This window comes from Trachemys scripta, chromosome 5 (genome assembly GCF_013100865.1).
Source record: "Trachemys scripta elegans isolate TJP31775 chromosome 5, CAS_Tse_1.0, whole genome shotgun sequence".
NCBI lineage: Eukaryota > Metazoa > Chordata > Testudines > Emydidae > Trachemys > Trachemys scripta.
In genome coordinates, this window is record NC_048302.1 from 16,521,159 (window position 1) to 16,548,317 (window position 27,159).

Here is a 27,159-nt window from a genome sequence, read left to right on the forward strand (position 1 = left end):
AAGGGGAGGCTCTAGGGGTGGAGGGAAGAGCGCTGCGGGGCGGGTTGCAGGGGGAAAGGGGAGGCTCTAGGGGTGGAGGGAAGAGCGCTGCGGGGCGGGTTGCAGGGGGGAAGGGGAGGCTCTAGGGGTGGAGAGAAGAGCGCTGCGGGGCGGGTTGCAGGGGGAAAGGGGAGGCTCTAGGGGTGGAGAGAGAAGGGCTGCGTGGCAGGTGCCCGAGGGCGGGGAGAGAAGAGCGCTGCGGGGCGGGTGCCCGAGGGGAGGGGCGGGGCCGGTTCCTCGGGCCCGCCTGGCGTGTTGGGCCCCGCGGTGTCCATGGTGACTGCAGCCGCCGGCCAGCGCTGGGTCTCGAGGTACTGGGCCAGCCGGCATGTACGACCGGGCTCCGCGGGCGCTCACTCGCCCCGCGGGCGGCACCGAGGCGCATGTGGGGCCCGGCTCTTACCATCTGCAGCCCGGGAAACAGCAGAAAGCAGGTAACGGGGGGAGCGCCCAGATTCACCCCCGGGCTCCTCCTGCGCCCCTGGCCGCCCCGCGTCCTCCGAGCCACTCAAGGCAAACCTGCCCTGGCCCGGCCGCAGCCCGCCCCGTGTGCAGGGAGCCGCAGTCGCACTGACTACCCGGTGCCTGCTGCCGCTGCTAGGGCTCGCGGGGCAATCAAACAGCGCCTGAAACCACGCCGGGGCTGCTTCGAAGTGATTAAAACCTCAGGCAGGGTTATGTAGGACGGTGCCAGTCACCAGGCTGGGTTGCGCCCCCCGGCACTAGGCAGCGAGCAAATAATGGGTAGCCCGACTAGTGCAGCTGAAACTGACCTTCACCGAGATCTGGTTCAGGTTCTGAGCTGTTCCTGTTAACTGCAAAGTTTGACCCAGAGAAAGGTCGGAGCATAGTGTAGGGGACATCCGCCTGGGTACGCTGCAAAAGGAAGAGTGCACATCAAGAGAGCTTGTGAAAGGGGTAGTGGAGACAAGGCATATGTCGTTTTTACTTCAGTATAGCTAATGGAGATCAATATATACCCTCCCCCCCCAGCCAGGATTTACCTGGACTAGCTACATTGAGGTAAAAACTACCTGTACCATGTCTCTGCTAGGATTTTACATCAGGATAGCTGGTTGAGTTGGTTCTCAAAATGGAGATCATGTGATTCCTTTCTTCAACTTGAACTATCTCTTCCTTCCATATATTTAAACATGGTGGACCCGATTCATATCTCACACCAGTTTTACACTCTTGTAACAGTACTGACTTAAGCAGTGTTACGCCCGATTTGTTTCTGTGTGAGAGGAAAATGATCAGGCTCAGGCACTTTTTCCTAATGTCCTATACTCTCCCGTAAAAGAATACTTGTATATGGTGTTTTTGAATTCTGTTGGAGATGCGGCAAATCATCTTCTTCAGAGCCCATGTGAGAGGAAAAGTCTTGGAAATCCTGCAATGCAAGGTCCTAGGTACAAAGTCCAGCCCTCTGCCACACTGTTAAAATGATGGCTTTATATTCAGAAATACCTTTTTAATTCTCTTGTTGAAAAACCTTATCTAATTCTCTATCCACTTTGACATAAATGTGAGTTCTCAGTAGGGTTCAGTGTGTAGCTAGGCTTTAATATATTTTACTAGAAGTATTTTTACTTCCTTTGTACTGAATAAAAGAAATAGGGTCTCCTTGGGTGGCTTTGAATTTCCATTTATGTTCTTTTCAACAAGAGCAAAGCTCTGCAATTGAAGATATAAACGTTTAGGATATCTGACAAGTTATTTTTTTCTCTATTTAAAGTAGGAATGACTTGAGAATAACTGTCTGTAGTATTGGAATCCCTCTTCTTTCAGCCTAATTAGTGATACCTTAGAAGCAGGTATATAGAACTCAGTTTCCCAATCAGCAGTCAAAAGTCAAGATGGCTATAGGGTTAAGTTAATGTGTTCTTTTGTAGCAGTTAAACATGGATTAATTATAAGGCCATGCCAGAAATACAGACTTCATTAGGTTGTCCCCTAGTGGTACTCATCAGAGGTACAGCCTCTGAAAACACCAAAAAACCCTAAATTGAGATGCAATAAGATTTTACCTAATTTTAATTATCTTAATTGTATCTATAAAATGGTAAATTAAATGCAGTGTTTATCCCTTTTAAGCCATATAAGTGGTCTTAGCCCTTGAAGGCCATTTTGTGGATCTTACTAAGGAAAGTATTAGGACAGGGGTAGGCAACCTATGGCACACGTGCTAAAGGCAGCACGTGAGCTGATTTTCAGTGGCACTCACTGCCCGCGTCCTGGCCACCAGTCCGGGGGGGGGGGGGGGCTCTGTATTTTAATTTAATTTTAAATGAAGCTTCTTAAACATTTTTAAAACCTTACTTTACATACAACAATAGTTTAGTTATATATTATAGACTTACAGAAAGAGACCTTCTAAAAACATTAAAATGTATTACTGGCACACGAAACCTTAAATTAGAGTGAATAAATGAAGACTCGGCACACCACTTCTGAAAGGTTGCTGATCCCTGTATTAGGAATAGAAGCAAGGAGTATTAAAAATAAACAAATGTAACATTTCTTCTTTTATTTGCTCCTCTTTCTTTACCTTCCCTCTTGCTGTTAACATTACCTTGTCCCAGAAATAAAATGAAAAATCCACTGGAAACTTCCATAATGAACCTGAAGTAGAAGACTATATTGCATTTAAATACAACTAAAGTAAATCCCAGTTGAAAATAAATACAATTGTAATTAAGCATTACTTCATTTACAGGGAAATTAACTCAATTTTAAACACTTTTCTATAATTTTATGTATATCTATCCAACCTTACTACATAATACTTGCGGCATGCAGGATGTCAGACTAGGTGATCATAATGGTCATTTGTGTGTTTAAAATACAGGAAATCTATGAATAACTTTTTATAACATTTTTTATACAAACTATCTCAACTACTTTATAAAGTTAAATAACATGGCTTAGAATTAAATAACAGCAGAGGGGGAGACAGAAATTAGGAGAGGTTGGTAAAGGAGAAAAGGCATGTTTTTACTCAAGATTTTAAATGAAAGGGAGGATCAATGAGGTAGAGAGATGTAGAAGGCTGTGAGAATTGGCTGCAGCTGCAAAGGAGGCAGCCCCCTCGCCAACAGTGATCAGATTATGTGAAGGGATTGAGAGGAGCCTAGTGTAATCTATATAGAGAGGGAATAGAGCAAGTTCATGGAGCATTTTAAAATCAGAAAAGGGAATTTTGAACTGGATCCTGAAATGAATGGGCAGTCAGTGTAGTTGTTTGAATGTGGGGGTAGTGAATTTGCACTTCTCTGTACATGTGAGAAGGAGGTCAGTAGCCTTCCATGAATTGATTATCTATTGCTTAATAGTCTTTCAGTCAAAATTGGATGTCTTTCTAGGTCAACTAAATCAATGGAATTAGTGCAGGAAGCATTTAGTGAAATTCTATGGCTTATGTTATGCAAGAGTTCAGACTAGAGGATCATAATGGGCCTTCTTGGGCTTAAAATCTGTTAATTTCTTCTGTGCAAGCAGGAACCTGAAGAAGTAGGGTTTGGAGAAGCTATAGAGAATGGGCTTTGGGACTCTGTTAGCTGCTTCAGATCTAAAATATAATTACAGTGATGGCTTTCTGCCTTATAAAATAGCTTTATCGTTTTTCAACCACACACTCTTTATTCTTTATATATTTCCCATCTTTTCAATGGAGCAGAAAAATTAGATGAACCAAATATTTTCATTACTGAAAAATAATTTTGATGCATATATAGGCTGTTTGCTTTCTCAAACTTTTGTAAGTGCATATGTTTTACTGTTTTTTTTTTCATGCCCCCTCACTTGCAGATGGCTATGCTCCATTTCTTTCTTTGTCAACTCGAGACTCTGCATTTACTATTCCAAATGCTGAGATTGATGTTCCAGGACCAGGACACTATGATATTTCCAAAGTACAGGTAAAATTATAGAAGTTGCATTAAACAAGTTAAGAGAGATGAAATTTGCAACTTGACTTTCAAAACAGTAATAACAAGTGATGTTCATAACAAATTTCAGTTGAACAACTCAATAAACACCCTCCTCCTAAAATTAAATTGGCCAGGAGTGAAAGAGACAGCATGGTGGGAAGTGATCATTTGGACAAGAACTTTTATTTATATACAATCCTTTCCTTCTCCTTATTCTACCTCCTCATGCATCCCCCACTTCTCCCCACCTGCTCTACTTCTTTCCCCAATGGAAAACTGACAAAAGAGTCCTTGATGCCCCCAAACAATGATGTTGGTGGATGCTTTTTGGTGACCGTTAAAATTCAGTTTTTTTCTGAGTGCTTTTAAGTAGCTGTCCAACTCACTAGACGTTCTGTTGTTTTCATGCAGTTCACTTCCAGTAGTAGTGGGTACTTTGTGTATGGTGTAGGTCAAGATTTCTTGATGCCTCAATGTATTAACAGATAATATCATTTTAAAAGAGTGAAGACCCATGAAGTTTGAGTAATGAATGCTATATTGATTTTGATAAATGAAACAATGTAGTAATGGTTCCAGTAAGAATAAAGGAAATTCAGGTTAATGCTGGATGAATTATTTGAGAGCAAAGGAACCTTCTCAAACTTGCTTGATAGGTTTCTGTATACTCTATTACAGTGGTGCGCAAACTTTTCCAGTCATGCCCCACTTACCCTTCATGGAATTTGTTGCCCCCTCCCTCTATTACTTGTAATCTGAAAGTGTTTTGGATTTTTTGCCAGGGCTCTATCCTGTAGCGGGACTGGGATCCCTCTGCCATAATAGCGGGAACGGGATAAAAATTCAACAATGTGGGAGTGAATATTGCAGGGTGGGATGGGAGCAGAATTAAAAAAATAGTCCTCCTGCTCTGCAAACAACATGAATGTCCAGGATAGCAGCCACCGCTTTCTGGCTGTCCAGCTCTGAAGTTAGCGCTGCCACCAGCAGCAGTCCAGAAGTAAGGCCACCCTTACTTCTGTGCCGCTGCTGGTGGCAGTGCCACCTTCCACAGGTGCTGGCTTCCTCCGGACCCCAGGATGTGCAAATCCCCGCTCCACCCCAGGCTCTGCCTCCAACCGACTCCTTCCCCCAAGCCCTCACCCCTGCCCCACGTCTTCCTGCCCCTGCTCGGCTGCAGGCCCCACTGTTCGTAGCGGGCGGGAGGCACTGGGAGGGAGTGGGAGGAGTTGATTGGCGGGGCCACTGGCAGATGGGAGGTGCTGCGGGAGGTGGGAGGGAGCTGGCTGCCAGTGGGTGCTGAGCACCCACTAATTTTTTTCCCTGGGTGCTCCAGCCCTGGAACACACACACAGAGTCGGCACCTATGCCACCTTTAGAGCTGGGCATCTGGAGAGCAGCAGCTGCTGGCCGGGGCATTCATGTTTGTGGTGTGGGAGGACTGTTTTTTTTTTTTAATCCCTTTCCCGTTCCACCCTGCAATACCCACTCTATTTTTATCCCCCTTCCGCTATTATGACAGTGGGTCTTGCAGGACCTATGGGATCCTGCAGGATCCCAGTTCCTTGGTGCCCCCTCAGAGAACCTCTTGCACCCCCACCCTAAGGGGGAACCCCCATCTGCGCACCACTGCTCTATTGTATGTGTGCTTTTAGGATTTCAATAATAACATTAACGAGAAGCTGGAATTTTATTTAATTCCTTCATTCTCCATTTATCTGAAAACATTGTTTACTTGTTAGTTAAATTTAAATCTGATAAATATATCTATCTGAAATCACATGTAAGGCTATAGAAATTAAATGTTTTAATGATTATATAGATTGTATCTGGCTGCTTTGAGGGTGGAATGGGTACCAGAAGCCTCCCTTCACCCCCATATCCATGCACAGTGATTGGCCACAATTGCAGTCCCTGAGCTCTTTTGAGTACAGAGATTTGATTCCTCATAGCATTCTCCTGCATGTTCAAGACACTCAGAAGTGGATGGAGTGATGGTGGGGCTCCTGGTCGCCCTTCCTGTATCTGCAGCCAAAGCTGGCCAGATGTGTGGGGAGAGTATCCTGCTCCTCTGTATGCCAGAAGCTGAGGAAGGGTTCTGCTTTTCTGGGGCAGTACTGCCCATTACTACCTGCAAAGTGGGCCAGTGCCTATAATACACAGCTGAAGTTGTTATAACTGTGTATTAGAATTAAGTCTGCAAGTAAACAATCTCAATGTAAATGAATATTTTAAATTTAATTAATATGAGGTATTAAACACTTGGGTTTTACAGTTCACTTTTGGAATTAAAAGAAAGCATGAAAGTCATGTTATCTGTTAGCAATTATGAATAAGTAAAAGCAATGCAGTTAGTGTAAGCATTAAACAATTTCTAAAGTGAGCGGCTATTTTACAGTGGAAAAATTCATTATTATGGATATGTCATTGTAATGTAATATACTTGTTTTTTGATCTTCTCCATTGCAGACTCCTTTGACTTTCTGACAACAGTTTGCACCCTCCAGTGGGAAAAGGCAGTAATACAATCAATTTCATACTAGCACGCTATAACAGCAATCATAGTTAAAAGTATCAGAAGGTTTCTTCAGTGCTCTTCCTCACGTTTTGTTTTCCTGCTGAATCTTGCTTCTGTTTTAATTTGTAGTGTGAAGAATTAAATAATCCCTCAAAGTAGCATTTTTTATATACTAATCTTTACTTTGTTTGCAGACAAAGTAATTGTAAATTAGCTGTGTAGAGAAAAGGTACTTAGGGCTTTGGCAGCATTTAGGCCTTGTCTACACTACGGGGGGAGATGGATCTAAGTTACACAACTTCAGCTACGTGAATAACGTAGCTGAAGTCGATGTACTTAGATCTATTTACCCACGGGGTCCACGCTATGCCATGTTGACTGGAGACGCCCTCCCATCAACTCCCCTTGCGCTTCTCGTTCAGGTGGAGTACAGGAGTTGACTGGAGAGCGATTGGCGGTCAATTTAGCGGGTCTAGACCGCCGATGTATCTATTGCTGAGCGTCGAACCCCCGGTAAGTATAGACAAGCCCTTAGAGTTGATTATCAGTCATCCAATGTGGAAGTTGTAGACAGTCATTTTCTTTTATGGCAGGTTAGCGGTGGGGGGAAATACTATAAACAGTGCACAAGTAAACCCGTTTTAGAAAGACATTTTATTCCTTTCTTCCCGGATACGTCATAATATGTTATGTTACTTTGTTTAGTTAATGTCACACTAATACTGCATTCTATGAAATCTGACATAATGCAGCATACATGATGGAATGTGATATGATGTAAAACAACACAAGTGAAATGAAGTAAACCAAGCAATTTCTGACATTTTATGTTTCTGTAAAATTTGCATTTGTAGAGTAATTATAAAAATGCATTTCTGTAACGTCTGGTTTACTAATTGGCTATGGATAAGTTGTGCTGTTATTGTCAATGATTGTCAGATACAGTAGCAGCACTAATGCTGAAATAACGTATTTGGTGCTCTTTTTAGCTCTATTCCCACAATATGTCTTAGTTCCCTTTAAATCGAGACATCAGGAATACCTCATTTCTGTTTCTTCTACTGTGTTCTGAAGAAAAAGGCAAAACATATTCATATTATGAGCCAGTCCTAACCCCTACAATAGCTGCATGAGTTGTAATTCTGCAAGTACTGTCTCAAGGTGTTGGTCATCAGTAGCTCCTCCCTCCCCTTTGGACTTCCTCCTCAAACCCCTTCACTTTCTTGAAGGCCTATCAAAGGCCCCAGCCCCCACCCAGGGACAGTGACAGCCACTCATTAGAAACCAAAGGTCACATAGTTGGTGGTTATAAAGCTGTCATCGCCTGGATTCTTATAATGGAACTTATTTACCACTGGTGTTGCTGCTACTTAATCACTGATAAAAAGAACACAACCTATTGATTCTGGACCCAGTATATTAAAAATGCAGAAGCTTTTGTATGTACAATTCAACTCAAATTTGTTTAAATCTATTGATATTTATATAGAAGGAGCCAGTGATCTAACTTTTTGTGGCACATCTTTAGATTGTAAGTTCTCTGGGGCAGAGACCATCTTTTTGTTCTGTTTGTACAGTACCTACCATGTTGGGCTCCTGGTCCATGTTTGGGGCTCTCTTAGGTGCTACTGCCATATGAACAAATAGATGATTATAAAATTGATATAGTGTTTTTCCTTTACTAGAAAAAGAAGAAACAGCAACTAATACCTTACTGCAATAGAAATGACAGGGATACTTGTAATTCACTGAGGAGTATTGCTGTAAGAAATTTTAAAATAGCATTTCATTAGAGAATGCAGAGTGAAACAAACATTTTCAGCCTCTTTATCTAAATAGTTGCATTTCCTATTTTAAGTCAAATAAAACAATACTGAGAAAAGAAAATTTATCTGCATCTAGAGTATTTTAATATAAATTAGTGCAGACATTGTCAGCTCTTCGGTTTAAAGGACTGGCTATCAACTGTTTTTTTATTTTGTGAAGTTCTTGTCAAGTTCATAATTAATTTTACTTTACAATTTCATAGAATATTCATTTTTTCATATTTTTAGAATAATATAAAAGGTGGTAAGAGTCCGCAGAACAAAGAAAAACGTTTCAAAGAGATCAGTACAGACACTCCAGGACCTGGAAGCTATAACCAACCTCCTGCTGTGGGGTTAGAGGTTAATAACAGGAAGCAGAAAGAGCCTAAAGAACATAGTCAACTGGTATGTTAATAAAAAAGGATGATGCCATATTAATTCTTTTTCTTAAAATTTGATATTGATCACAAATGTTAACATAAAATGTATAAAAACACTAGTAAACATATTACTGAACTTAATCTTTTCAAAACCAGCCTGAAGTGTTACAATTGCATACCTACAGTGGTGCTCACAATTATCACAAGACAGATCGGGTGATGGGAGGAAGTTGAATTAATGTGGGGAAAATAAATGAAAGCAAGCAATAACCTATAGAACTACTATGAAACCATTTCAAATAAGAATAAATCTTTTAAAAGACTAATCTTCCAGTATACACTAAAAATACGATCTTCTTTCCGCCTGATTCAGAGGAGGGATGTGCATCAACTTCTCCTACCTCCCAGAGGAGTGCCTCAATCACCACACTATAGAGTAATTCTCACTTCTTTCTCTTTGGTCCAAGAGATATTTACATATTTACAGGGCTGCCCAGAGGATTCAGGGGGCCTGGGGCAAAGCAATTTTGGCAGCCCCTTCCATAAGAAAAAGTTGCAATACTATAGAATACTATATTCTTGTGGGGCCTGGGGCAAATTGCCCCCCTCCCCCCGCAGCCCTGCATATTTATGCAAAGTTGAATGGTGTCAACAGGTGAGGTTGAGGAAAATAGCATGTAGCCTGGTGGGTAGGGCGCTCACCTGGCAGGGGAGAGAACCAAGTTCAAGACCCTTCTCTGAGGAATACTTAAGTGTCTATATGAAGTAGAAAGCTTCAACAGGAGAGATCAAGAGCAACACAACCCAGAAAAATCTATAGCCTGGTGGTTCTGATGCTCACCTGGGACTGGGGAGGTAAGTCTTCAAAGCTAGCTCAGGTATGCCTACCTGTGCTGGAGTTGCACCTTCCGACTGCTGTTAGACATACCCTTAGGGAGCAATCAGAAGGTTACTTGGTGCTTCCCCATTGGCTGCAGTGCATGTGATTACCTGTATTGGCCCTTTCCCTGGCAGAGCAGTAGAACTTCATTGGTTTGTGCTTGAGTAGCGTGCAGACTCAAAAATCCATGTTCAGCACAGATTTGGAGGTCTGATATTAACTGAAATAGGGGATAGCAACATTTTAATTTGTATAGGTTAAATTTATGGTTACCAGAAAGTTTTTTAAGAGCGTCTGTAGTTAACTTCAAATAGAGTAGAACTCCTTAGATGTGTTTTGCATCATTGCTTTATTGTATCATTCTTTATGTCCCAGCTTTCCTCATGTGACTTTTATTTGTAATTTATCAGCATGGCAGTTGAATTACCTTTAGGTTATAAATGACAAAAGTTTATTGCTCATTTGGCAGCAATAGATCACTGAAAGAAATGAGATTACAGTCAATTATATAGGAAGGTACTAATGTAATCATAAAGATTACAGTGTAAATTTTATTTTACAAAACTATTAGTAGAATTTATACCTACACAAATAAACAGATCAGAAATTTGAAGTTAGCTGAAAAGGGATAATATCAAATTGGGGAAGTCTACACAGAAAAATAAAGTAAAATTTTCACTCTGCCAATAAGACTATATGAACGCAAAGTGCTGTATTGTTGTTATCCTTCTACATATGTGACATTATAAGGTTCAGTGGTTACTTAATGATTCACTAGTACACCGACATCTATTAAAAGTACATGTGCTTCAAAACATAAAAATGAAAAGTTAATATTCTAGACCACCTTTTTAATAAAGTGTAGGGCTGTATCTTTTTCTTTGGGTGCATTCACCCTCAGTTTATGCAACATGGATGGAATGTGTTTGTGATCTAATTTAAAGCACAATCTAATTGTTTCTACAGAGGACTGCTGGCAGTATAAAAGTCTACCGAAAAGTGGATGGTCCCTCTATCCCTTCTCCAGGCCAAGCATTTGGGTATGAAGAATCTGAGGATGGCACTCTTATTAAACAATACCCACCTCAAAGAGATGTGACATTGGGCCCAGCATTCTATCAACCAGTAATTGTAAGTAATTTTAGAACAATTTCATAAGACTGGCTACAGGATTACAAAATAGTTTAAGGTTTATCTTTAACTATAAAATGTTGTCATGACATGTTTTCTCTTAAGAGTGAAAGTTAATGGTATTGGTACCATTATATATTTTGGGCTGGCTACAGAGCCAATTTCATTTTTGATTTATATGGGTGCAACTCCATTGAAAGAAGTCGAGTGGGACCTACTTGACTATTGCTGAATTTGGCACAAAGAACAGAAAACAGTATAGATTTTAAAGGTTGTTGCTACTACCTCTTCTAGTTTCACCTGGCTGGAAAGGGAACACGAAAGTGGCCACTAGTTTAGCAAGCAATGCTGTAAAGAGTACAAGGGCTGAATTAAGAAGGAATGTGCTTGTGGGCGGGACAAACGGTCCTCTTCTGGTCCCACCAGTTTCTGCAGAATTCAAGATTTCTTTTTTAAATAAATTCAGTTTCTAGCTCTTTTTGTGGCAAAGATATCCTTCTGAATACCAAGTTGAGGCAGTTGTCTTAAGGAGTCTACAGACAGACTGAAAATAGCTTTAAGGGATACAAACTGCCTCAGATAAAAGGCCCTACCAATTTCATGGTCCATTTTGGTCAATTTCATGGCCATGGGGTTTTAAAAATTATAAATTTAATGATTTCAGCTATTTAAATCTGAAATTTCACGGTGTTGTAATTGTAGGGGTCCTGACCCAAAAAGGAGTTGGTGGGTGGGGTTGCAAGTTAAATGTAGGCAGGGTTGTGGTACTGCTACCCTTACTTCACCACTGCTGGTGGTAGTGGTGCTGCCTTCAGAGCTGGACAGCTGGAGAGTGGTGGCTACTGGCTGAGAGCCCAGCTCTGAAGGCAGAGCCACCACCAGCACAGAAGTAAGCATGGTACAGAAGTAAGGATGGCATGGTATGGTATTGCCACCCTTACTTTCGTGCTGCTGCTGGTGGGGCGCTGCCTTCAACTGCCCAGCCAAGAGCACAGAAGTAAGGGTGGCAATACTACAACCCTCCCAAAATAACCTTGTAACCCCTCCCTCCCCGCCCTCCATGCAACTCCCTTTTGGGTCAGGACCCCCAATTTGAGAAACACTGGTCTCCCCCCATGAAATCTGTATAGTATAGGGTAAAAGCACACAGAAGACCAGATTTCACGGGGGGGAGATCAGATTTCACGGTCTGTGATGCGTTTTTCATGGTTTGGTAGGGCACTACTTTGGTAGAGCACTACTTATATATCTAAACAGGCTGTTTATGCTGAAGCAAGTTTGATGTTTTGACAAACTATTTTGATGTTGATAATTTTAGCAAAAATATTCATCTCCTCTGGGATTGCAGCCAGAGCGAGAGTAGAATACTACCATTCTTCTCCTTCACTCCAGTCTCTTCCCTGAACGAGTGGTAGATGAAATAAAACTAATAGCAAGTAATCAATAGTCAAACTCTTATCCATAGTTTGTTTTGTAGTCTTCCGTATTTTTGTCACGTTGCTTTGCATGGTGCATAGAGTAATTAATAATCTCATTATTTGCCAGTTATCACAAAGAATGACGTGGGCTGCTGGGGCAACTGAGAGCAGTTTTGTAGTCTCAATGCATCTCCTGCTACTGCCAGGGCAGTGTGGAGGAAAAGGAGGAGGTGGCCACACTTGAATGTAGATAGATGAGGGGAGAGTGGGAGAGAGACAGAGCAAGCTGGGGTGGGGAAGTCAGGAACAGGAGAAGAGGGAGATAGGGACATAAGGGCACAGGCTGGAGTAGGACATTTTAAAGCAGGGGTGGCCAACCTGAGCCTGGGGAGGATCCAGAATTTACCAATGTGCATTGCCAAAGAGCCACAGTAAAATGTCAGCAGCCCCCCATTATCTCCCCCCCCGCCCCCCGGCTCCCAGTGCCTCCCACCCACCGGCAGCCCCACTAATCAGCGCCTCCCCCCCTCCCCGCGCCTCCCGGTTAGCTGTTTTGTGGCATGCAGGAGGATCTGGGGGGGAAGGGGGTAGGAGCGAAGGTACGGCAGGCTCAGGGGAAGGGGTGGAGTGGGGGCTGGGCCTGTGGCAGAGCCAGGGGTTGAGCAGTGAGCACCTCCCCGGCACATTTGAAAGTTGGCTCCTGTAGCTCCAGCCCCAGAGTCGGTGCCTATAGAAGGAGCCGCATATTAACTTCTGAAGAGCCATATGTGGCTCCGGAGCCACAGGTTGGCTACCCCTGTTCTAAAGTATGGAGGCAGGATGGGGCAGGCTGGGAAGATGATGCAGAAGGGTCTATAACCATTAGAGCACAGTCCCATTGAGAACCTGGAATACTTGGGTAACATTTTCATCATCTTATTTTAAAGCAATATGATTTTGACTTATGTTTTGTAGTTTCTCTGCAAGGGCTTGATCTTGCAATGTGCTGAGCATTTGGCCCAAATCCAGCAAAGCACTTAAGTGAATGTGTTACTAGAAGTATATGAGTAGTCCCATTGACTTTAATGAAACTTCTTACGTACTTAAAGTTATGAATGTGCTTAATTTGGATGCTTTATCTGGGGCAGACTGCTTACAATCATACAGGGGTCTATCTCAAAGTGGAAAGTTTATCCTGAAGTTTAGAGATAGCAGTGCACATGCCTCTAATTTGAGGTTAATTCTTTTGTAAAGTGATTTAATAATGAGTAACTCTCTGTCTGGAGAGACATCTGAGAGAAGTCTTGTTCACTTGTAATTCAACCCTGGTTGATTACAATTACTTTTGTGCTGGAGATGGGGAAATGGCTGTAGAGAAACACAGTCATGGCTGTCTTCATAGAATATCAGGGTTGGAAGGGACCTCAGGAGGTCATCTAGTCCAACACCCTGCTCAAAACAGGACCAATCCCCAACTAAATCATCACAGCCAGGGCTTTGTCAAGCCTGACCTTAAAAACCTGTAAGGAAGGAGATTCCACCATCTCCCTAGGTAACCCATCCCAGTGCTTCACCACACACCTAGTGAAAAAGTTTTTCCTAATATCCAACCTAAACCTCCCCCACTACAACTTGAGACCATTACTCCTTGTTCTGTCATCTGGTACCACTGAGAACAGTCTAGATCCATCCCCTTTGGAGCCCCCTTTCAGGTAGTTGAAAGCAGCTATCAAATCCTCCCTCATTCTTCTCTTCTGCAGACTAAACAATCCCACTTCCCTCAGCCTCTCCTCATAAGAGATGTGCTCCAGCCCCCTAATCATTTTTGTTGCCCTCCGCTGGACTCTATCCAATTTTTCCACACCCATCTTGTAGTGTGGGGCCCAAAACTGGACACACTATTCCAGGTGAGGCCTCACCAATGTCGAATAGAGGGGAATGATCATGTCTCTCAATCTGCTGGCAATGCCCCTACTTATACAGCCCAAAATGCTGTTAGCCTTCTTGGCAACAAGGGCACACTGTTGACTCATATCTAGCTTCTCATCCACTGTAACCCCTAGGTCCTTTTCTGCAGAACTGCTGCCTAGCCACTCGGTTCCTAGTCTGTAGCAGTGCATGGGATTCTTCCGTCCTAAGTGCAGGACTCTGCACTTTTCCTTGTTGAACCTCATCAGATTTCTTTTGGCCCAATCCTCTAATTTATCTATGTCCCTCTGTATCCTATCTCTACCCTCCAGCGTATCTACCACTCCTCCCAGTTTAGTGTCATCTGCAAACTTGCTGAGGGTGCAGTCCACGCCATCCTCCAGATCATTAATGAAGATATTGACTAAAACCGGCCCCAGGACCGACCCTTGGTTGATACTGGCTGCCAACTAGACATGGAGCCATTGATCACTACCCATTGAGCCCGATGATCTAGCTAGCTTTCTATCCACCTTATAGTCCATTCATCCAGCCCATACTTCTTTAACTTACCGGCAAGATTACTGTGATGTTCCCCTGGAATCCTCTGTCAGGACTCCAGTTCCCGTGATAGACTGAGACTGATTTTTTTACTTTTTTTAAAAGCTTTGTTAAAGTCAAGGAATAACACGTCCACTGCTTTCCCCACAGAGCCAGTTATCTCGTCATAGAAGGCAATTAGGTTAGTCAGGCATGACTTGCCCTTGGTGAATCCATGCTAACTGTTTCTGATCACTTTCCTCTCCACTAAGTGCTTCAGAATTGATTCTTTGAGAACCTGCTCCATGATTTTGGAACATTGGCACTGAGGTGAGGAACACTGAGGTGAGGCTGACTGGCCTGTATTTCCCCGGATCCTCCATCTTTCCTTTTTTAAAGGTGGGCACTACATTAGCCTTTTTCCAGTCATCTGGGACCTCCCCTGATCCCTATGAGTTTTCAAAGATAATGGCCAATGGCTCTGCAATCAAATCTGCCATCTCCTTTAGCACCCTCGGATGCAGCGCATCCAGTCGCATGGACTTGTGCTCGTCCAGCTTTTCTAAATAGTCCCGAACCACTTCTTTCTCCACAGAGGGCTGGTCACCTCCTCCCCATGCTGTGCTGCCCAGTGCAGCAGTCTGGGAGCTGACCTTGTTCGTGAAGACAGAGGCAAAAAAAGCATTGAGTACATTAGCTTTTTCCACATCCTCTGGCACTAGGTTGCCTCCCTCATTCAGTAAGGGGCCCATACTTTCCTTGACTTTCTTTTTGTTGCTAACATACCTGAAGAAACCCTTATTGTTACTCTTAACATCTCTTGCTAGCTGCAACTCCAAGTGTGATTTGGCCTTCCTGATTTCACTCCTGCATGCCTGAGCAATATTTTTATACTCCTCCCTAGTCCAATCTTCCACTTCTTGTAAGCTTCTTTTTTGTGTTTAAGATCAGCAAGGATTTCACTGTTAAGCCAAGCTGGTCCCCTGCTATATTTACTATTCTTTCTACACATCGGGATGGTTTGTTCCTGCAACCTCAATAAGGATTCTTTAAAATACAGCTAGCTCTCCTGGACTCCCTTTCCCTGTCATGTTATTCTCCCAGGGGATCCTGCCCATCAGTTCCCCGAAGGAGTCAAAGTCTGCTTTTCTGAAGTCCAGGGTCCGTATTCTGCTGCTCTCCTTTCTTCCTTGTGTTAGGATCCTGAACTTGACCATCTCATGGTCACTGCCTCCCAGGTTCCCGTCCCCTTTTCCTTCCCCTACTAATTCTTCCATGTTTGTGAGCAGCAGGTCAAGAAGAGCTCTGCCCCTAGTTGGTTCCTCCAGCACTTGCACCAGGAAATTGTCCCCTACACTTTTCAAAAACTTCCTGGATTGTCTGTGCACTACTGTATTGCTCTCACAGCAGATATCAGGGTGATTAAAGTCTCCCATGAGAACCAGGGCCTGAGATCTAGTAACTTCTGTTAGGCCTTGGCTACACTTACCAGCTAGTTCGACGGCTGGAAATCGAAGTTCTGGGTTCGACTTATCGCGTCTAGTCTGGACGCGATAAGTCGAACCCGGAAGTGCTTGCCGTCGACTGCGGTACTCCAGCTCGGCGAGAGGAGTACCGCGGAGTCGACGGGGGAGCCTGCCTGCCGCGTGTGGACCAAGGTAAGTTCGAACTAAGGTACTTCGACTTCAGCTACGTTATTCACGTAGCTGAAGTTGCGTACCTTAGTTCGAATTGGGGGGGGTAGTGTAGACCAAGCCTTAGTTGCCTGAAGAAAGCTTTGTTTACCTCATCCTTCTGGTCTGGTGGTCTATAGCAGACTCCCACCACGACATCATCCTTGTTGCACACACTTCTAAATTTAATCCAGAGACTCTCAGGTTTTTTGGTAGTTTCACACCGGAGCTCTGAGCAGTCATACTGCTCTTACATATAGTGCAACTCCCCCACCTTTTCTGCCCTGCCTATCCTTCCTGAAGAGTTTATATCCATCCATGACAGTACTCCAGTGATGTGAGTTATCACATCATAATTCCTTGACTATGCCAGGACTTCCAGTTCTCCCTGTTTGTTTCCTAGGCTTCTTGCATTTGGGTATAGGCCCTTAAGATAACTCGCTGATCGTCCTGCTTTCTCAGTATGAGGCAGGAGTCCTCCCATCTTGCGCTCTCCTGCTCGTGCTTCCTCCTGGCATCCCACTTCCCCACTTACCTCAGGGCTTTGGTCTCCTAGCCCTGGTCAACCTAGTTTAAAGCCCTCCTACTTGCGAAGATGCAACGAAGAGAGGGAAGAGCAGTCCTACTCCGTGAAACACAAGAGCGTTTATGGCTGTTTTGTGTTTTCAGGGTCTTAATTTGCTTTGGCACCATCGTTTATTTTTTAAAGAGTAAACAATCACTGTAAAAAACTAACAAACACACAACCCCCCTGGTGTGTTCTTTAGTAAAATCTGGAAACTTTAATGAAAAAAAAAGACATGAGTCCAAAATAAAAAAGGATCCAGCAAAGAAGTCTGTACAACTCATTAGTACAGAAATGGCATCTCGGTTAGACTTTTGGGCACCACCTTACTTGTTTTAATCATAATGCCCATCAGAGACTCTACCCACCCCCACAGAAGAATGTCAACATAAGTCAGGATATTGAAATAGTATGGGTTAAAAATTTCAGATTTCTTGGGAATTTAATTGTTTGACTTCCATTAACATTTTGAGCATTAAACATCGAAGTCACAGTTGACTTGCAAAGAATGTTTATTCCAAAGGGCATTGGGACCAAGTCTTTATTTTTTAAATGTTCTATGAAGACTTGTAGTCCAATCTTTGGTTGTTTTAGTTTGATCCCAAATGACTGAGTACCCAAAACATTAGTTACTGTCTTCAAGGGTTTTCAGACAGATAGGTCCCCTCTATAGCTGAAAGCCCCTAAAGCAGATGCTATGTCTTTGCTGCCAACAAAGTATTCTCTTTACTATGGAATAACTAACATGCATTAGCTGTCCTGCTGTAAAATACTAGTGAAGACATGGCACTGTAGTTTCTACCACAAGGTTAATAAGAGAAGTGGACCGTGGATGGGGAGTATAGGATTGACCTTGCCTAGCTCACCTTGTGATTAAAAACGGCAGTGCCATGTCTTCACTAGGATTTTGCAGTGGGATAGCTAATCTGTGTTAGTTATTGCACAGTAAAAACACAACTTTTTTGGCAGTGAAGACAAAGCTTTAGACTAATATAAAGCCAACATGGGAAAGTAGACCACTGAAATGTTGACCACTGGGTAAATGAGAGAAAGGAAAAGAAAGTTACCGTTATGCTGTTGGTAGCAACAGCTGCTCTCCCATCTTAAAGGGCTAGACTGTTGATTAACTTCCTTTATACTTTTATTAGACCATAACTAGGCCAATTAGAAGGCCCAGTTTTTGGAAAAGTCCATTGGGTCAAGTACTTTTTTGGGTATTAGAAGGGCAAAAAAGCATGGAGCCATGGATGTGAAGGGAAGGTTTGAAGCTTAGATCTGGAATAAAAATGCCTGGAGATAGCTCCTTCCTCCAAAGTCAGAACAGAGTCAGTATTCACCTATTATTGCTGAACTGGATGTCCTGCACCCCCAAGAAGGAAACTTCTTGATCAAAACCAAAAGGCAGTCACACCTTAGATACTGATATTTCCCTGATCCTTCAGGGAACTAATGACCATTCTGGTCCTTCAGGGAGGGAAAGGATCTGCTATTATTTAGCAATGTGATGCTAACTTTCTTTTTTATTTTCTATGGGTGGTGTGTCATTTGTTGGTTGTCTCAAATCAGGCTTATATAGTGATTTCTGCTTTAAAAGATTTGTAAGTTAACAAGGATTTTCTCTTTATGGATTTCTGGTGGGATGACTTTGTTTTTGGTGATCAGCTGGAATGGATTTGACCAAATGTCTGGATCTCTCAGAGTTAAGGAATCACATGTTTGTAGCTTATGAAAATTAAACTGAACTAAAAACAACCAAGGCAATATGTTACACTGACAAATTTTTCTGCAAAAACAAAACAAATACAGTACAAATGTATATAAGTCCATTACTTATATACTAGTTACTTAATGTAGCTCATCTGCAAAATGCATGTGATGCAAAAGTTGTTTGGATTCTGTGTTTTGTAAGAGGTCTCTTGAAGCTTTTCCTCTTTCTTTTGTCTTGTGTAAATTTTTGCCCATTTCTGTTTGTTGTCTGTGATAGGGTGGTATCAGCAGCATCCTAATCACTGACATTGCTACAGACTGGAGAAGGCTGCAGGCCCAGCTGAGGGCAATTATACACTTTCTGTTGAGGGACTGTGAGCACTTGGGTGACAATCACTGGGCTAACAAGGTAATTGGGGAGAATCTAAGGGGAGGAAATAGGAAGCAAGGGGTAGCTCAGAAGGAGGCTGAGAGGGTGAGCTTGTGTGGAGGAGCTAGGGCTGCATGGAAGTCTACCGTTGTTGTAAGCCTGCATTGCACAATATTATTATGTAAGAGAGGAATAAATACATATCTTGGTGAAAGATGAGCAGCCTGGAGTGTGTTTGTGACTGTGAAACTACCTAAACTAGCCAGGTAGTGCAGTTCACTGGGTAGTGATGAAGGTGCCCTGTGAGTGTCTCAGTCAGTGGCATTTGTCTTGAGCAAGATGCAAATACAAAGTTCTGTATTTTAGCTGAATGGCATATAATCACTGTTCTTTGTTACAGTTGCACTGTGGTTTTGAGTCCTTTACCTATCCCCCTTTTTAACTCAAAACTTCACCTTATTCATAGTAATCGGAGTCAGTAATTTTTAGTTTGTAATTAACAAATAAATATGGGAATAATTCAGCACTTCTTTGTAGTTAGTGTTTATTTCCTGAAATTATTTTTCCAGCAAGTGCATTAGGGGGCAGCAGAGTCATTAAGTTGACTCCATTCCTAATGATTTCCAAGTGTTATATGCTAACATTGAACAGGAGTTAAAGTTGTTAGCTTTTCCATTTGAAATCCCATTTTCTATGGGAGTATTATGCTGCTACTACAGCAGAGTCTTCATGTAATACTTCACATTTTCAAAGCACTATACAAAGATAAATAACTTCACAAAATACCTGTGTGAGAAAGGTAAATTTTATTTCAGTTTACAGATCGGTTAAATGACATTCAAAGCTGCACAGTAAAATTAGTGTTTGAGCTTGGATCAGACTTAAGAATTCCTGGCTCTCAGACCTCAGATGTTTCACTGGAGCATTCTACCTTACTGTATGTTGGTTGTTTAAAAGGGGGTGGGGGAATACACTGGCAAAAGCTTGCTATCAGGGGCGGCTCCAGGCACCAGCACAGCCAGGGCCGGCGCTTCCATTTAGGCAACCTAGGCGGTCGCCTAGGGCACCAGCATTTGGGGCGGCGCATTTTGCCGCCCTCGGCGGCAATTCGGCGGTGGGGGGGTCCTTCCGCGCTCCGGGTCTTCGGCAGCAATTCTGTGGCGGGTCCTTCACTCGCTCCGGGACCTGCCGCCGAACTGCCCCGAAGACTGGGAGCGCGGAAGGACCCTACCGCCGCAGAATTGCCAACGAAGACTGGGAGCGCAGGACTCCAGCCTAGGGCGCCAAAAACCCTGGTGCCACTCTTGAGTGCAGCAAGCGCATGCCTGGGGCAGCAAGCTGCGGGGGGCGGAGTGCCGGTCGCCATGAGGGCGGCAGTCAGGCGGCCTTCGGCGGCATGCCTGCAGGAGGTCCACCAGTCCCGCAGCTTCGGCGGCAATTTGGCGGCGGGTACGCTGAAGCCGCAGGACTGGCAGATCACCCGCAGGCTTGCTGCCGAAGGCCGCCTGACTGCTGTGCTTCAGGTGGCAAAAAGCATAGAGCCGTCCCTGCTTGCTATACAAGGTTTTATTCAAAATTCACATTTCTGTATAACTTTTTAAAAAAATCATATTTATTTAGACATTTTACATTCTAAATGTAAAAGAATAAATTAAAGTATTCTGGTTTCCAAAAACTTAAAATGGTTTTGATTTTTAAAAAACTGTCAATCATTTAGTAACTGATAAATCTGAATATTTTTTTAACATTTTGATCCATACTGAGATTAATGGACACAATAGGGTTTCTGAAATTTTCAATAGAGAATTCTGTACAAGTTGCTTTATAAATGCCAAGTGGTGCTGTAAAGAATTTTTAAAATAATACTGTGGTTATGATGGAGTTGAAGAAAGTTTTCTTCACTGCCAACATAGTTTCGTCAAAGTCCCGACTACTGGATCTCTATACTGTATATATATTTGGGGTGTTTTGCACTGTGAGACTTTTCTATCTATTTTATGGACAAGTCTGATTGTATTCATAGAGAGTTGACTGCTTCTGAGGTAACTGTTCTGTGATGAGAGGTAGACAACAAATGTTGTCTTTAGATTGCAGTCTACAAACTAGGTCTGTATCCTTCATTGGTTGAAGAAGGGAAAAAAAAACCAACAACTTACCTTGCAAGGGAATACAGAAGAATATCCGTTCTCTTATTGGTGGGGATTATCAACATCTCTCTACTCAAGGTGCTTAAGTGCTTTTCTAAATAAGAACCTGAGTGTAGATAATCTTGCCAATTATTCCTGTCTCTAACTTGCTTTCTTTAGGAATAGGTTATAAGTTAACAGTGAGGCAGCTCTGCATTTCTTTTCTCTTTTTGCTTGTGGGTGTGGGTTTTTATTTATTTATTTATTTTTTAGTCCTTCGATTTCCTCGATTATTTTAGCCTGATTTTAAGATCTGGATACTGTTTTTGGGAATAGGCAAAGATCAGGGGTGAGAGCCTGGCTGTGCTGAAGGCAATGATAAAACTCCCACTGACTTGGCTTACAGCCTTGTTTGGGATAAAAGTAATCATGTTTAAGTATTTTCATTCTTCTGTGTCTGACTGGGCTCAAAGGATCGAACTGGGCAACTGCTCATTTGTCTTCAGGGCTCTCTTACGTAGAGGTACTATGAGGCTGTGATTTGTAACTTTTGTTATATTACAGATAATCTTTCTAACCACGATAAGTAGTTTCTGTAGGATTTGTTAATATCTTGATTTTGAAAATATTGCTTGTGGGACTACATAAGTAATAACAATCCCAGTCTGTTTTCATCAGTGAATATACATGGCAGGCATACACCAGCATTTCAGAACTGGAGAGTTTTATTGTAGTAATAAACGAGTTCCTTTTTTTATAATAACTTTTCTGAAAATTGGATTTTTTTAAGAACACCTATATATTTACAAAAGTTGTATCTGTTTAAATTATATTTTTTACTTATTGTTTCCCTTCATCCAATAAGAGGCTTAGTTAACAAAATAATATAAAACAATATTGGAAAAGAAATAAAATGATAAAAAGCCCAAACAAAGTTGACAATATATTTAAAATATTTTTCAGGTATTCTTTTCTTTCAGTATGTATATGGAGTGCCTGTGGTAGTCTGTTTTTCCTAGATTACTGAGTTTCTTTGCTTATAGAGAGATGATGTGGGAGAGCTGTATAGCTTTTTCATTATATTAATGTGTGCACTACTTTAGTCTAGACCTTCCCTTCTGATCCTTCTTTCCTTCATCTGCTACTGTTCTCATGTCACTCCCCTGGGTTGGCCTAGTCTTTCCCCATGGGTACTATTTTGGATAAGCTAGGGTGACCAGACAGCAAATGTGAAAAATTGGGATGGGGGTGGGGGATAATAAGAGCCTATATAAGAAAAAGACCCAAAAATCGGGACTGTCCCTATAAAATCAGGACATCTGGTTACCCTAGGATAAGCAATTGAATTCCTAAAGCACTCTGCGTTTCAACCTGATCTAAGGCCTCAGTCCAGCAAAGCACTTAAACAAGTGTATAACTATAAGCATGTGAGTAGCCCTGATGACTACTACTCACGTGCTTTAAGATGAACATATTTAGGTACTTTGGTGGATTGGGGTGGCTTATACACAGTACTAATAAAAATCTATCACTTCTCCTTGTGATACTGGGCCAGACCCTTTGATACTGATGGAGCTCTGCAGAGACTTTAATGAAAGTAACCGTTTGCTATTTTTATAATACAAATACTTACGTTGTTTAAACTGGTGTGTCAGTGCTTTAAGAGTTAGTTTTAAAAAAGTACAGGTTTGTTTTCTGTGTTTCTTCCAGGGAGTCATGTGAAGGGTTGACATGTTGGTAGCTGCTGTAGAGATGTACTGGTGGGAGTCTCAGGCTGGCACTTAGGGAACTCTTTGGAAATCAGGCTGTTTGCCCATAAAATACAGGTTGGAGGGAAATGTGCTAGTACAATGTGATGAGGACAGACTGGATGAATAGAGCAGCGGAATGGAGAGGTCTGACCTGAGAGCTGTACTCTATGCTAAAGAAACAGGATCTGCAAAAGGCTTATTCCCATTATGAAGATGGTGGCATTAGTAGCTCAAGTTAGGAAAAGGGAAGAAAAATAGCTAAATCGGATGCATGATTTTTTTTTTTAGATTTCTTTAAATATAATTGAAAATAATTTACACAAAATTATAGTTTTTCACAAATTACATATTTCATGAAGTAGTGTAGTGCGCTGCTTATAAAGGCTCCATAAGCCCAATGTGTGTGTATGTGTATGCAGTTAGTTTGTCCACATCTTCAGGCAATTAGGTCAGTTTTAATCCAAGCCATTTTATGACTACACATACATAAAGTTTTAGGTAATATTTCAGAATATGAAACACACATTTTGTTTCCATTTAAAACAGCATGTGGAATCATCCCAAATCTGCTTTTCAAAGTTGGGTATTCAAGCTAAGAATATGGCTAGAATCTGACACTGACATATTAGCTAACGTTGGAATCATGCTGGGAACTACCTGCATGCTTCAACACTGGAAGGCAGTCCATTAGTGCCTGAAATTAATGCACTCTGGGACTTTTAATTCTTCATGGAATCTATTTCCATATTTAATTACGGGAAAGTCATAGAAAAAAGTTACAAAGCACCTTCTTCATCTATTTCATTGTCAACGGGAGTGGCGATTAGTAATTCTTCTTCAAGTTATACTGCAATGTTCACTTAAAATAATGCAGCTCCTTGCTGAGTTTGCTTCAATTAAGCCATATTTTATTTGCTAATGACTTACCAAGTTGACAATGACCTTGAAGTTGGTATTGTCAACACTTCTTGGCATAAAGAGCTTGGTGATTTAGAGTTATTAAGAGTGCATCAATTTATTCTTCAGTCTATGACAGTATTTCTAAAAGGCTTTTTAATTCCATTACAGATGGGATATTTTACCTGAGTAATGCACAGGCTGGTGAGTTAAGTAGTAGTCAATTTATATTATTTTTAATGCAGAGTTTTAATCTGTGCATGTAAGACAATGATTTTTTAAAAGTGTTTTGAGTTTGAAAAGGAATAGGCAGTTATTGGATTACCTTTAAAATTACTTTCATTGTGGAACTGCTTGAATCACTAAAAATGCTCTTTCTTGATGTCAAATGTTTGTGGGCTCCAAGATTCTTGCATATTTCTAAACATTTAAGTATTGGATTTCAGTGTGGAATGAAAAAAGCATACTGTATGACAGTCCATCAGGAAAAAAATTTCAACAATTAAAAAAAGTGTGTAAATGATTTAATTTTTGTCAAAGCCATTGGTGACAGTAAAATTGAGCTTAGTAATAAATGAAAAGTTAATTCTTTATGAAGTCTGTTCAATAACCTTAAATACAAGAGATTCAGTAATTCATTTACATTTATATTGGTTTATAATTTTGCACACTTTGTCAGATAATCATGCCATAAAAGTAAAACTAAAGGTCTGCATAATTATGAAGTAAGCTGTAGTGGCTGAGTAGAAAGTTTTAGGTCATTAAAATAACATATAGGACAAATCACTGTGATAATGAACTTTAGAGTGTCTGTCGTTAAAACTACTTCTGTATTTCTCAATACATGGTTTTTCCACACTCCCCCTTTCGGAAGGTGATGTTGCATGTCTTTTTAATCCAAATACACAATGCATACATAATTAAACTGCCAACTCATGCAGGTTTGCCTTCAGGGATTTTATCATTACTTAGTTTCTATTTCCTGAAATGTATATTAGATAGTGTCTGTCTTCAAGTGAAAAAAGGCCTGGCCTTGCATAGTGAGCTCAGAAGACAAGCAGCTGGTAATGCTACATATTTTTTTAAAGGTAAAAACATAAATTCATTAAAATGTAATTTTCCTAATTGATGCATTTGAATTACTTTATTTTTGGGTTTCCTTACTTGATTTGATTTTGGCTCTGTATGCTGAATATACGTTATTTTTAATTGTTTTTCATTGAGCCACCATTTTCTTCATCCATATCTTTAAAAATTGACTTTTTCTATATTGACTTAAAAATGAGTAATTTACTGTAAAAATTAACTTCTATGGAACCATAACTGAAAACAATCGGATTACAGTAACCCTTTCCCTTCCTCATGCTATCCCTTTACTTTCACAGGGTCACATCCAAAATTATAGTATAAGGAATAGGGACTGTACCATTGTATCTGTTCTATAAAGTGCCTAACACATTTCTGAATACTGAATAAATGATATATAATACATGAAAATACATCTATTCCTTACATACTCGATTTCCAGTAATTAGCAAACTAAGGCCCTGTGACAGGGTCGGTAGCTCACCGCTGTGGCGCCTCCTCCTGGCCGCTTCGGGGAATTAGTTTTGCGCCAGTAGAGCGCCCTCTTTGGGTGGCGTTCCGCCTGTCGTCTCGCCTCTGTGGGGTGCACGGACTTGCGTGCTCCCGACGTCGGCGTCCTCTTCCGGAGCACTGCCCTCTGACAGTGTCCCTTTGTCCAATCACACCCCCCTCCGGGGGGAGGGGTAAACAACAGCCCCACACCTTCAAGTCCGACCCTCACCGTCTAGGATCTGGTGTGGTTCTGACCGGCCGCTCCCTGCGGCCCGTGGCTGCGCGTGGGGTAGCACAGCAAACAAAGGGGGAAAAGGGGGGGGGGGGGGGGAGAGACTCAGGCCCGCCCACTACTCTGAGTCCCGGTCCAGAGGCCCTCGGGTGACAGTCTCACTGTCTTCCTTCTCCTTCCTCCTCTGACTATCCCTCTGGACCGCTTCCCCAACAGCCCTTCACTACGCTAGGCCTCCTCCTCCCGGGCCTGCCGCCTAGCAGGCTATGGAGTAGGGCCTTCTCCCAGGCTGGCCTGCACTGCGCTGTCTGTGGTGCTGGCCTCCCAGCTCTGGAGACAGACCTTCCCCTCTGAAGGCCTTGGACAGACTGACTGCTCCTGCTCTGGGCAGCCTTTTATATGGCTAAGCCAGGCCCTGATTGGCTGGCTCCAATCTGCCTTCTTATTGGCTCCCAGTAAGCCCTCTCCTGATTGGCCGCGCGTCTACGCAGGCGCCTAGGCCTGCCGCAGCCCAGTCTCTCTAGGTGTGGGGTAATCGCCCCACCACAGGCCCAATTCAAGATGGCACTTAACTTAAGCATGTGTGTGTAAAGCATAAATATGAATATTATTTTGAACTTTCGTAAACTAAATAAAGCAATTCTAAAATTGCTCATTGATCAAATCATATGTCTTAAACATTTTACTGTATAAAGCATTACTAAAGGCATTTATAGCAATATTTTGAAGTTGGGATAACATAGTTATCAAGAGACTGAGCACAGGCTGCTTAAGACATTTTTTTATTAGTACATATCTGATTAGTTTTCTTTCCTACCACTATTAGTGGTATAATATATATTATAATATGTGCTAAAAATAAATTAGTAAGGGAACAAGACAAATAATTTTCCCATTAATCATGCAATATGTTTGATTTTAAAAAATGCATACTAAATTTTTAATGTAGTGTCCTTTTCAATTTTTCATGGAAGATAATTTTTAAATATAGGGTGAAATCCTGTCTTATTTAAATCAATGGCAAAACTCCCATTGACTACAATGGAATAAACCAGAATTTTTAAAGCAAGCTTTGTATGAAGTAGGAGAATCCCTGCAGATGTCTCTTAATTAATTAAAAAAAAAATTATATGATTTCCAATACCACTATCATTAAACACACCATCCATTTTATTTATAGGATAACTAAAGGACTTTGTATATACTTCAGGGACATTCAGGATATAACAGTGGTTCCCAAACTGGGGTTCGTGAAATGTTACAGGGGATTCTCGGGTGGGGCGGGGAGGGGGAATCCCTAATGGCAGACAGAGCTGTCCCTTGGGACCCTGGGCAGCACGGGGTCAGCAGCCCGGAGCCCCTGGACTTCCAAGAGCTAAGCAGATCAAAGCAAGCATCTCTATCACACTGAGGAGATTTAAACTTCAAGACTCCTTATAAGAAATGGAAAGGGAGGTGGATATTTTTTGCTATTTTTAAAATTAAATAGGCAGCTAGTATTGTTTTTAAAATTATTATGAAGAACAAGTTTAGGCTTTGTTGTAATGTGCATTGTTTGCCTGGACTGCTCAAGACCTGAATGCTTGTGTAGGAGGAACTCTTTGAGTTGGCTTCTTAAATACCTTCATGCTGTTTCACATCTGATACTCCTTGTTGAAACATAGGAGCCTTGTCTTATAACAGGCTTATTCAAAGTGATACAAGCTACGAAAGTGAGATCTTGGAAG

The 27,159-nt window shown here is 41.9% G+C and overlaps 1 protein-coding gene across 2 annotated transcripts in view; it reads left to right on the forward strand.

Moving 5' to 3' along the window:
• Positions 1–272: 272 nt before the first annotated feature.
• Positions 273–27,159, forward strand: part of STPG2 (sperm tail PG-rich repeat containing 2) — a 390,487-nt gene continuing 363,600 nt past the window's right edge. The window contains exons 1-5 of one of the 2 annotated variants that reach the window (XM_034772657.1): positions 278–473; positions 3,850–3,959; positions 6,912–7,002; positions 8,544–8,702; positions 10,524–10,688. In XM_034772657.1, the coding sequence (XP_034628548.1) occupies positions 423–473; positions 3,850–3,959; positions 6,912–7,002; positions 8,544–8,702; positions 10,524–10,688 (576 nt within the window). In that variant the 5' untranslated portion in view covers positions 278–422. Of the gene's footprint in view, positions 474–3,849; positions 3,960–6,911; positions 7,003–8,543; positions 8,703–10,523; positions 10,689–27,159 lie in introns of both variants that reach the window. The other variant, XM_034772658.1, reaches the window with a different exon arrangement.